The following is a 12053-nucleotide window of genomic DNA, read 5'->3' as shown; positions in this document are numbered from 1 at the left end:
GTAGGAAGGTTGTTCACCACTAAAGCTTGCTCACTTTCATGGTACAAATACCTCAATTTTAAAATTCTCAACCATGTTTTCAAATCCCTCTATGGCCTCCCCCTCTATAACCTCCTCCAGCATCACCAGCTCCTGAAATATCTGGATACTTCCAATCCTGACCTTTGAGCATCTCTGATTTTAATCACTCCACCGTTTGGAGGCTGTGCCTTCAGCTGCCTGAGGCTCTAAGCTCTGGAATTCCCTCCATAAACCTCTCTCTCTCCTCCTTGAATCTTCATACCAAGCTTCTGGTCACCTTGGGAGGTGATGAATAGGCCAGTCCCATTGGCTTACCACTTGAGCAGCTTTGAGATGTATGGAATCTCCACACTACCACCTGGCACCGTGGCGAGATTGGTAGGTATCAGGGACAGCGCCATAGCCCAAAGTTCCGGCTCATTGCATGTCCTGTTCCGGAACATACCACTGGCCAACAAACACAGAAGATGCACCTGCAGCAGAGAAAACAACCAAAAGATCCAAGGTGGCAAATTCAATAATTGACCCAATAGTATTGATCATACTATTCGCAACAAAGAAACAAGCCATTCGGCCCTACAAGTCAATGCTAGCATCAATGAACCTCCTCCTACCCCATCAATGTAAGCTCCAATTCCTTTCTCCCTCATGTGTTTATCCAATTTCCCCTTAAATGTATCGATAGTATTCACCTCAACCACTCCCCGTGGGAGCGAGTCCCACATTCTCCCCACTCCCCGTGGGAGCGAGTCCCACATTCTCCCCACTCCCCGTGGGAGCGAGTCCCACATTCTCCCCACTCCCCGTGGGAGCGAATCCCACATTCTCCCCACTCCCCATGGGTAAAGAATTTTCTCCCCGATTCCTGCCTGGATTTATTACTGACTAAGTTATACTTGAAGCCACTAGTTCTGGTCTCCCCCACAAGTGGCAACATCTTTTCTACATTTACCCTGTCAAACCCTTTCAAAAGTCAGTGACCTCGACGAAAGCACGCCTCAATTTCTTATCCAGAGAAAAGAGTCGCAGCCTGTCCAATAGGTGTGTACAGAATCAAAGTATGATGCAGCAGACAACAATCCCATCGGACACATGCTTTCTCTTTGGTACAGGTGGTGCTGAGCCCCCTTCTTGAACCGCTGCAGTTCATGCACATACCTTGTGAATGTCCACACGCAGATTCCTAGTAAAACGGTTAATCATTCGGCGGAGATAGTCTTCAAACTGAGCCTGCCTCTTCTCTCTGTTTGACAAAGCAGTGGATTTAAAGTTAGGAACAAAATGGATTGGAATTTTAATTCATCATAAAATGTTCACGTAACAGGAAAGACAATCTGCATTTATATAGTGCCTGTCCAGACCACTGGACGTCCCACAGCTTTTCAAAGCCATTGAAATACCGTTGAAATGTAGTCACTGTGGTAATGTAGGAAATGCAGCAGCTAATGTTTACACAGCAAGATCCCACAAACAGCAATATGGTAATAACCAGACAGTGTTGGTTAAGGGATCAATGTTGGTCCAGGACACTGGGGAAAACTTCCACACTCTTCTTTAAAATACTGCTCTGTGTTTCTTTTACATCCATCTGAATAAGCAGACAGGTCCTCACTTGAACATCTCAAACATGACACCTCCGGCAGTGCAGCACACCCTCAATACTAGCACTGGGGGTCTCATAGAAACACAGAAGATAGGAGCAGGAGAAGGCCTTTTGGCCCTTTGAGCTTGTTCTGCCATTCATTACGATCATGGCTGATCGTCCAACTCAATAGCCTAATCCTGCTTTTTCCCCATAACCTTTGATCCCATTCGCCCCAAGTGCTATATCCAGCCGCCTCTTGAATACATTCAATGTTTTGGGATCAACTACTTCCTGTGGTAATGAATTCCACAGGCTCACCACTCTTTGGGCAAAGAAATGTCTCCTCACCTCCGTCCTAAATGATCCACCCTGAATTCTCAGACTGTGACCCTGGTTCTGGACTCTCCCACCATCGGGAACATCCTCTCTGCATCTACCCTGTCTAGTCCTGTTAGAATTTTATAAGTCTCTATGAGATCCCCCCTCATTAGTCTGAACTCCAGCAAAAACAATCCTAACCTAGTCAATCTCTCCTCATACATCAGTCCCGCCATCCCCGGAATCAGCCTGGTAAACCTTCGCTGCACTCCCTCGAGAGCAAGAACATCCTTCCTCAGAAAAGGAGACCAAAACTGCACACAATACTCAGGTGTGACCTCACCAAGGCCCTGTATAATTGCAACAACACATCCCTGCTCCTGTACTCGAAACCTCTCGCAATGAAGGCCAACAAATCATTTGCCTTCTTTACCGCCTGCTGCACCTGCATGCTTACCTTCAGTGACTGGTGCACAAGGACACCCAGGTCCCATTGCACACTCCCCTCTCCCAATTTACAGCCATTCAGGTAGTAATCTGCCTTCTTGTTTTTGCTTCCAAAGTGAATAACCTCACACTTATCCAAATTATACTGCATCTGCCATTGATTGGCCCACTCACCCAACCTGTCCAGATCATTCTGAAGGATCTCTGCATCCTCGTCACAGTTCACCCTCCCACCCAACTTGGTATCATCTGCAAACTTTGAGATGTTATGTTTTGATCCTTCATCCAAATCATTATATATTGTGAATAGCTGGGGTCCCAGCACCGATCCCTGTGGCACCCACTAGTTACTGCCTACCAATTTGAAAAGCACCCATTAATTCCTACTCTTTGTTTCCTCTCTGCCGACCAGTTTTCTATCCATCTCAATACACTTCCCCCAATCCCATGCGCTTTAATCTTGCACGATAATCTCTTATGCAGGACTTTGTCAAACGCTTTCTGAAAGTCCAAATATATCTCATCGACTGGCTCCCCCTTGTTAACTCTACTAATTACATCTTCAAATAATTCCAGCAGATTTGTCAAGCATGATTTCCCCTTCATAAATCCATGCTGTCTGTCTGATCCTGCCACTGCTTTCTAAACGCTCTGCCATAAAGTCCTTCATAATGGATTCGAGAATTTTCCCCACTACCGATGTTAAGCTTACTGGTCTATAATTCTGTTTTCTCTCTACTTCCTTTTTGAATATTGGAGTGACATTAGCTACCCTCCAATCTGCAGGGACTGTTCCCTATAAGAATCCTGGAAGATGACCACCAATGCATCCACTATTTCCACTTCCTTAAGTACTCAGGGATGTAGATTATCAGGCCCTGGGGATTTATCCGCCTTCAATCCCATCAATTTTCCCAGCATAATTTCTCTACTAATATTGATCTCCTTCAGTTCTTCCCTCTCACTAAATCTTGCATTCTCCAACATTTCTGGCATCTGATTTGTTTCCTCTTTTGTGAAGACAGAACCAAAGTGTGTATTCAGTTGCTCGGCCATTTCTTTGTCCCTATTATACATTCCCCTGTTTCTGTCTGTAGGGGTAAAGACATTTGTCTTTACCAACCTCTCTCTCTTCACATATCTATAGAAACTCTTAAATGTGCTCAAGGCTCTGGAGTGGGACCTGAATCCACAGGTCTTTTCCGAGCAAGACTTTAAGTCATTAGGGTTTGAAGAGGAAGGAAGCATTGGCATGGTGTGGGTATTGAAAGGTCTGTTTCGATGCAGTCGCTTCTATTTTGTACCGTGTCTTTGCAAAGTCTCCTCATTAATTACTTTTTGAAGTAAAAGTACTGTTAATCAGCAAAGATATTTCGGCCACTGCAGCGCTATGCTTGGAAATCAGTCCATGAGCAGGGAGTATGTTTAAGGTGTTGAGGGAATAATGTTAACCAGGACACCAAGGGAAAATCCCTGTTCTTTGTCCAATCGAATCACAGGATCTTAAACTTTGAGTGAAACAGAGACATTTTAAAATCTTATCCAACAACAGGAACAGGACGAGGTCAATCAGCCTTGGGTAGGCGATGGCCGAGTGGTATTATCGCTAGACTATGAATCCAGAAACTCAGCTAATGTTCTGGGGGCCCGGGTTCGAATCCCGCCACGGCAGATGGTGGAATTTGAATTTAACATAAATATCTGGAATTAAGAATCTACTGATGACCATGAAACCATTGTCGGAAAAACCCATCTGGTTCACTAGTGTTCTTTAGGGAAGGAAATCTGCCGTCCTTACCCAGTCTGGCCTACATGTGACTCCAGAACCACAGCAATGTTGACTCTCAATTGCCCTCCAATAAATGCTGGCCAGCCAGCAATGCTCATGTCCCACGAATGGGATTCAGTGGGAACAGGGCTAATCAAAAGTTCAACTCCATCTCCCTGCCTTGATTCCCTATTCCTTCGTAGCCATTACTAACAAAGATCCATTGACATTGGAGCTACCCTCCAATCTGCAGGGACATTCCCAATTATCCCCAACCTCAAAAGCTTTCTGGGAGAGAGTTTCAGGTTTCCACCACTCTTCTTGTGAATGTGTGGTTCCTGACGTTACTCCTGAATGGCCTGGCTCTAACGTTAACACTACGGTCCCTTGTTCTGGACCTTCACCGAACTGAAAGATAACACCTGATAGTGCAGTGCTTCCTCAGTGCTGACCCTTGGGGTGGAGGTGGTGTCAGCCTGGATTATGGCTTGTGTCTCTAGAGTGTGACTCGAACTCAAGATGTTCTGGCTCAGAGAGTTGGATGAAGGGGGGTGGGGAGAGAGAGAAGCTATCAGGCTGCATTATAATAAGGACAGTAGTAAATTGTAAGGTGATAAGTCACAGGCCTCCTCTCTCTTTTCTTGGCACGTGCTGGACTTTCAATTTCAATCTCCAGTGGCTTTGCAGGAAGGGTGGGTTCAGGGAAGGGGCAGACCGATGGTTCCTCTGGCATAACGTTCTGGAGCTCTGCGAGGAAAGGGAAACAAAGGGAAATTAAACTCTGGGTCACATGGTACCATTGGCTGTCACTCAACTGTCTGATCAGGACTCCAACATCAAGCAATGTTTCACTCTCATAGCACGAGAGCGAAGCCACTATTACCCCACACACTGTGACTGAAGATACGTCAGACCCAGCATCAGAGTAAAGCTCCCTCTACACTGTCCCCATCCAACACTCCCAGGACAGGTACAGCACGGTGTTAGATACAGGGTAAAGCTCCCTCTACACTGTCCCCCATCAAACACTCCCAGGACAGGTACAGCACGGGGTTAGATACAGAGTAAAGCTCCCTCTACACTGTCCCCATCCAACACTCCCAGGACGGGTACAGCACGGTGTTAGATACAGAGTAAAGCTCCCTTTACACTGTCCCCATCAAACACTCCCAGGACAGGTACAGCACGGGGTTAGATACAGAGTAAAGCTCCCTCTACACTGTCCCCATCAAACACTCCCAGGACAGGTACAGCACGGGGTTAGATACAGAGTAAAGCTCCCTCTACACTGTCCCCATCAAACACTTCCAGGACAGGTACAGCACGGGGTTAGATACAGAGTAAAGCTCCCTCTACACTGTCCCCCATCAAACATTTCCAGGACAGGTACAGCACGGGGTTAGATACAGAGTAAAGCCCCTTCTACACTGTCCCCATCAAATACTGCCAGGACAGGTACAGCACGGGGTTAGATACCAGAGTAAAGCCCCCTCTACACTGCCCCATCAAACACTTCCAGGACAGGTACAGCACGGGGTTAGATACAGAGTAAAGCTCCCTCTACACTGTCCCCATCAAACACTTCCAGGACAGGTACAGCACGGGGTTAGATACAGAGTAAAGCTCCCTCTACACTGTCCCCCATCAAACACTCCCAGGACAGGTACAGCACGGGGTTAGATACAGAGTAAAGCTCCCTCTACACTGTCCACATCAAACACTCCCAGGACAGGTACAGCACGGGGTTAGATACCAGAGTAAAGCCCCCTCTACACTGTCCCCATCAAACACTCCCAGGACAGGTACAGCACGGGGTTAGGTACAGAGTAAAGCTCCCTCTACACTGTCCCCCATCAAACACTCCCAGGACAGGTACAGCACGGGGTTAGATACAGAGTAAAGCTCCCTCTACACTGTCCCCATCAAACACTCCCAGGACAGGTACAGCACGGGGTTAGATACAGAGTAAAGCTCCCTCTACACTGTCCCCCATCAAACACTCCCAGGACAGGTACAGCACGGGGTTAGGTACAGAGTAAAGCTCCCTCTACACTGTCCCCCATCAAACACTCCCAGGACAGGTACAGCACGGGGTTAGATACAGAGTAAAGCTCCCTCTACACTGTCCCCATCAAACACTCCCAGGACAGGTACAGCACGGGGTTAGATACAGAGTAAAGCTCCCTCTACACTGTCCCCCATCAAACACTCCCAGGACAGGTACAGCACGGGGTTAGATACAGAGTAAAGCTCCCTCTACACTGTCCCCATCTCAGGTTTCCGGGACGAGGTCAGGAAATGGTCCTTAAATTAGTGCTGATTCTAAACCAGATTGAATCTCTGTTGACCCTGCCTAGTGGGTCAGGTTAGATTACCTCCCATTTGTCATGAATTGGTCACTTACCTTCTACTTCCTCCCACTCATCTTCACTGTCCTCTGTACTGTCATCCTCCTGGGAACTGTCCTCTTTCTGCTTGTTCAATGGGTCTATCAAACTGACATGAAAAGCCGATGTGAGACACAATGTGAACACCATTCGATCCAACGTACTGAGAGGAGCAGCTGCCTATTTCATTCCCTGCCTGTGTTGTGCTGAAATCCTTCCTCTGGACTGGTAACAATGCAGTTAAAATAAACCTCAGTTCTTGTAAATCCAGCTGTCATTGAATACGTGAAGGAAAGGCAACTCTCTAACCGCAGCACCAGTTATCACTAATTTTTATTGTGAAATGAAGAAATGATTCCTTTTCCCACAATAAATAACTCATCTGGCTGACATAACTCCGGCTTTCAAATTCCTGGACATCTTAATGCTGCTGATATAACAGGAAACATGTATCAAAATTCTTTGGAGCTCTCTGCCCTAATTTAATTACATCTGCTCATTTAATGTTATTAAATGTGCTCAGCTAAACATGCTCAGTTGTGGCACAGTGGGTTCGAGCTGCTGCCTCACAGCACCAGGGACCCGGGTTCGATTCCCCACTTGGGTCACTGTTTGTGTCCAGTTTGCATGTTCTCCTCGTGTCTGCGTGGGTTTCCTCCGGGTGCTCTGGTTTCCTCCCACAATTGGAAAGACGTGCTGATTAGGTGCATTGGCCGTGCTAAATTCTCCCTCAGTGTACCCAAACAGGCGCCAGAGTGTGGCGACTGGGGGATTTTCACAGTAACTTCATTGCAGTGTTAATGTAAGCCCACTTGTGAATAATAAATAAAATTAACTTTTACTTTTTGTGTAAATGGGAGTGAACCAATTGGCGGTACAGCAAACTGAGAGTCTGAGAGTGAGATGGTGTGGACTTATCCCCCACTCCACCCAGCAACTTTAGAATCATAGAATCATACAGCACACAGTCGGCCCTTCAGCCCATCGAGTCTGCACCTTGAATAACAACCGGTTACAGTTCTGTTCCCTTCATTTGAGGAATAGTGTAAAGCCTACCTCCCAGTGGAAGCTGCACTGCATTTCATCTCTTTGCCACCTTCTTCCTTGACTGGGAGACATCCTTCCCTCCCCCTGGCCTTTGATGGTTTTTTCCCTCTGGTGATATTATCCCCAAGGGTCGGGCAAACCACCGGCCTCGCTGCTCCTTTTCCACGGACTTTGGCTTTCGACGGAGGCTTTTCAGGTTCAAAGTCCTGGCTATCATCATCTGTTCATCAGGAGAATGACAGGAGGGATCAGAGCTCAAGAAAATTAACAGCTGTTTTTATAATTAGCGACAGAAGTCAAATGGTTCTGACAGCAGAAAATGGCCATGAAAACCCAACTGCTTCACCAGTGTCCCCTTAGTGAAGGAAACCTGATGTCCTTAACCATCCCAGGCCTACACAGGAAAGAGCAAGAAAGTTATTTTAAATTGATATAAAACACTGGTTCACTCCCAACTGCAGTCTTGCATCAAGTCCTGGGTGACACACTGCAGAGAAGAGGGTGCAGCAAAGATTCACAAGAATGGTTTCGGGGATGCGGAACTTCAGTTACACATATTGATTGGAGAAGTTTTCCTTGGAGAAGGTTGAGAGTTGATTTGACCAAGGCATTCAAAATCATGATGGGTCTGAATAGGGTGGATGGAGAGAAACTGTTCCCATTGGTGGAAGGATCGAGAACGAGAGGACGATTCGGAGATTCACCAGGATGTTGCCTGGGATGGAACATTTAAGTCATGAAGAGAGGTTGGAAAGGCTTGGGTTGTTTTCGTTGGAGCAAAGAAGACTGAGGGGCGACCTGATTGAGGTGTACAAGATTATGAGGGGCACAGACCAGGGTGGATAGGGAGCAGCTGTTCCCCTTAGTTGAACGGTCATTTACAAGGGGACACAAATTAAAAGTGAGGGGTGGGAGGATTTGAGGGAAAAACCTTTTTACTCAGAGGGTGGAGACGGTCTGGAATGCACTGCCTGGGAGGGTGGTGGAGGCGGGATGCCTCACATCCTTTAAAAAGTACCTGGATGAGTACTTGGCACATCATAACATTCAAGGCTATCGGCCAAGTGCTGGGAAGTGGGATTAGGTGGGCTGGTCAGGGCATTGCATGCGTTGGTGCAGAATCAGTGGGCCAAAGGGCCTCTTCTGCACTGTAGTATTCTGTGACACAGATTTAAGGTAATTGGCAAAAGAAGCAACGGAGACACGAGGAGAAACATTCTCAACCAGCGAGTGGTCAGGATCGGGAATACACTGTCTGAGAGTGTGGTGGAGACAGATTCACACAGCGAGTGGTTAGGATCTGGAATGTACTGTCTGAAAGTGTGGTGGAGACAGATTCACACAGTGAGTGGTTAGGATTTGGAATGCACTGTCAGAGTGTGACAGAGGAAACTTCAATGGGGCTTTCAAGAGAAAATTGAATTATTATCTGCAAGATTACAGAGAGAAAGTCAGGAGGATGGTTTTAAAGCGCTTTTGAACATCCTTCAATAGAATTTTCACAGTAACTTCATTGCAGTGGCTTGCGGCACTAATAAAAATAAAAAAAATAGAACAGTTACAGCAAAGTAACTGCCATTTGGTCCATCATATCTATACCTGCTCTCTGCAAAGAGCACCTCATCTCGTCCTGCTTTTGCCCTTAGTCCCACAAACTCTGTTCAGATAATGATCCAATCTGCATTCAGCACACTGTCAGATAGTGCATTCCTGACTCTAACAACACATTGCATAAAAAAGATTTGCCTCGTGTACCTTTGGTTCTGAACCCTTCCATCAATGGGAATGTTTTCTCTGTCCAGGCCCACCAACAATTTTGAAAACCACTTTCAAATCTCCTCTCAACCTTCTCTTCTCTAAAGGAGAACAGCCTCAGCTCTCCAATCCAACTCCAAATTAGAAAAAGTGGATTAATTAACTCTGTTATTGAATTAAAAACTCAATCAAGCTAGTTAAACACTATTTGCCTTTAACAAGTTCTTGCTGACAGCCCTTAATTGATTCACATCTTTTTTTATTTATTTCCAGGATGTGGGTGTCTCTGGCTAGACCAGCTTTAATTGTCCATCCATAGTTACCCTTCAGGAGGTGGTGGTGAGCTGCCTTCTTGAACCGCTGCAGTCCATGTGTGTAAGCACACCCATAGTGCTGTTAGGGAGAGGATTCCAGGATTTTGACCCAGCGATAGTGAAGCAATGGCGATTTGTTTCTAAGTCAGGGTGATGAGTGACTTGGAAGGGAACTTCCAGGTGGTGGTTCTCCCAGATATCTGTTGTCCTTATCCTTCCAGATGGTAGTGGTTGTGGGTTTGGAAGTTACTGCTTAAGGTGCCTTGGTGAGTTCCTGCAATGCATTTTGTAGATGGTACACACTGCTGCTACTGTGTGTCAGTGGTGGAGGGGGTAGCAATCAAGCAGGTGGCTTTGTCCTGGATGGTGTCGAGCTTCTTGAATGTTGTTGGAGCTGCATCCATCCACTCTCCAAATGACTGCTAATTTTGTCTCAGAAAATCATTTCTAAAATCTTTCCCGGCACTGAGGTTAAACTGACTGGCCTCGAGTTGCTGGGTTTTTCCTTGCACCCATTTGTGAACAAAGGTGTTCTGGCAATACGCCTGTATCCGAGGAGGATTGGAAGATTATGGAAAGTAGCACACAATTTTTATCCTTACTATCCTTGAATATATCTAATCAGGTCCTGATGATTTATTAACTTGAAATACAGCCATCCTGTTTAATACCACATCTTTGTCCATTCATTGACTTAACTTCCTCTTTCACTATGGCTTTGGTGGCATCCTTGGTAAAGGCAGATGCAAAGGATTTATTTCATATCTCTGCCACGCCCTCTACCTCAATGTATAAATCCCCTTTTTGGTCCCTAATCACTCCCACTCTTTTTACCGCCCTTTTACTGTTCATCTGCCAACAGAAAACCTTTGGATTCCTTTTTATGTTAACTGATAATCCTGTCTCTCTCTCTCTCTTTGCTTCTCATTTCTCTTTTCACTTCCCCTCTGAACTCTCTATATTCATTCTGGTTCACGGTTGTATTATCAACCTGCTTCATTTTACTTTGTCAATTTTGTCATCCAGGGACCTCTGACTCTGCTTATTCTATCTTTCCTCTCCTGGAAATGTACCCTGATTTTATCTGATCTGTCTCGCCTTTAAAGGCAGTGCATTGTTCCATTATATTTCTGTCTGCTAATCTGCAATTCTGATTTTCCTGGATCTGATCCAACTCATAGAATCCCTACAGTGCAGGAGAAGGCCATTCAGCCCATTGAGTCTGCACTGATCCCAATCCCCCACAGGCCCTATTCCTGTAACCCCACATATTCCCGTTACCCTGCTAACCCCGCATCTTACCCAATTAACTATCTTTACTCTAGATTGCTCTTCATCCCTTCCCAATGTTAACCACAACTTTATGATACTATCATCATTGTCCCCTAAATGCTTCCTGACTGACACCTGGCCCAGCTCATGCTCCGGAACCGCATCCGGTAAGACCTCTTTCCTCATTCGGCCATCTAGAAAATTTGGAAGTTTTACCCCTCTCTACCTCTTAGATTATTACTTCTGCCATCTATATGATGATTAAATGTCTCTACACTATAGTTCTTGTTTGCATCTCTGCAACATGCATGTAAATTTGATCCTCTGTTATCTTGAGACTGTGAAAAGCACTAAATAAATGCAATTCTTTGTTTCATAATCTAATATTTTGCACAAACTGAAGTCACTGTCGCTGTTGTGAAGGTGTAAATTAATGGTACAAATTTACTACACTGCATTTGATTAATGACACTTTGTAAATTAGTTAGTGCAAAATCCTGTATTAAACACAAGAAGTCTCACCGCACCAGGTTAAAGTCCAACAGGTTTATTTGGAATCACGAGCTTTCGGAGCACTGCTCCTTCCTCAGGTGATTTTTGGTTTCTCTCCTGATGAAGGGGCAGCGCTCTGAAAGCTCGTGATTCCAAATATACCTGTTGGACTGTAACCTGGTGTTGAGACTTCTTACTGTGCTTACCCCAGTCCAACTCCAGCAGCTCCACTTCATAAAAACACAAGAGCAACTTTGAGGTATAATTACCAAGAGGCAGCTGCTTGGCGGGTTTTGCACCCTTGTCTGGGCAGCCTCTGGCAGCTTTAGCTCTGCTGTTTTCTTGCTTGAATCTTTTGCTGCCGGTGTGAGGGGCAGCCTGGCCTGCTGGCCCTTTCCTCTTGGCCATCTTCGAGCCTCCTACAACTTCGGCAAGGGTGCAGTCAGTGCCAGGTTGTTCTCCGAGCCCTACTTGTGCAGAGAGTTATACACACAGGGCCGTGCAGCAGCTGCTTCCCCCGGAAAGGGGGCGGAGGATTGGGGCGGTGCTTCTGCTGCTTTGCAATGATCCCACCACGCACACCCCAGGGTTGCAGCTGCCAGCTGCACCGCGCGCATGCGCACGCACTGCGTCCTCCCAGCCGCCAG

The 12053-nt window shown here is 46.2% G+C and overlaps 1 protein-coding gene across 3 annotated transcripts in view; it reads right to left on the bottom strand.

The window, feature by feature from the left end:
- Window positions 1-12042, bottom strand: part of xpc (xeroderma pigmentosum, complementation group C) — a 34510-nt gene extending 22468 nt beyond the window's left edge. The window contains exons 1-6 of one of the 3 annotated variants that reach the window (XM_078210000.1): window positions 11676-12012; window positions 7583-7793; window positions 6544-6635; window positions 4766-4886; window positions 1180-1264; window positions 337-494 (exon numbers count right to left, since the gene is read on the bottom strand). In XM_078210000.1, coding sequence (XP_078066126.1) covers window positions 337-494; window positions 1180-1264; window positions 4766-4886; window positions 6544-6635; window positions 7583-7793; window positions 11676-11814 — 806 coding nt within the window. In that variant the 5' untranslated portion in view covers window positions 11815-12012. Of the gene's footprint in view, window positions 1-336; window positions 495-1179; window positions 1265-4761; window positions 4887-6543; window positions 6636-7582; window positions 7794-11675 lie in introns of all 3 variants that reach the window. The other 2 variants (XM_078210001.1, XM_078210002.1) reach the window with 2 other exon arrangements.
- Window positions 12043-12053: the final 11 nt, after the last annotated feature.

This window comes from Mustelus asterias, chromosome 3, assembly GCF_964213995.1.
Source record: "Mustelus asterias chromosome 3, sMusAst1.hap1.1, whole genome shotgun sequence".
NCBI classification, from domain to species: Eukaryota; Metazoa; Chordata; class Chondrichthyes; order Carcharhiniformes; family Triakidae; genus Mustelus; species Mustelus asterias.
The sequence above is the reverse complement of the archived record's forward strand: the minus strand, read 5'-3'. Positions and strand labels throughout refer to the sequence as shown.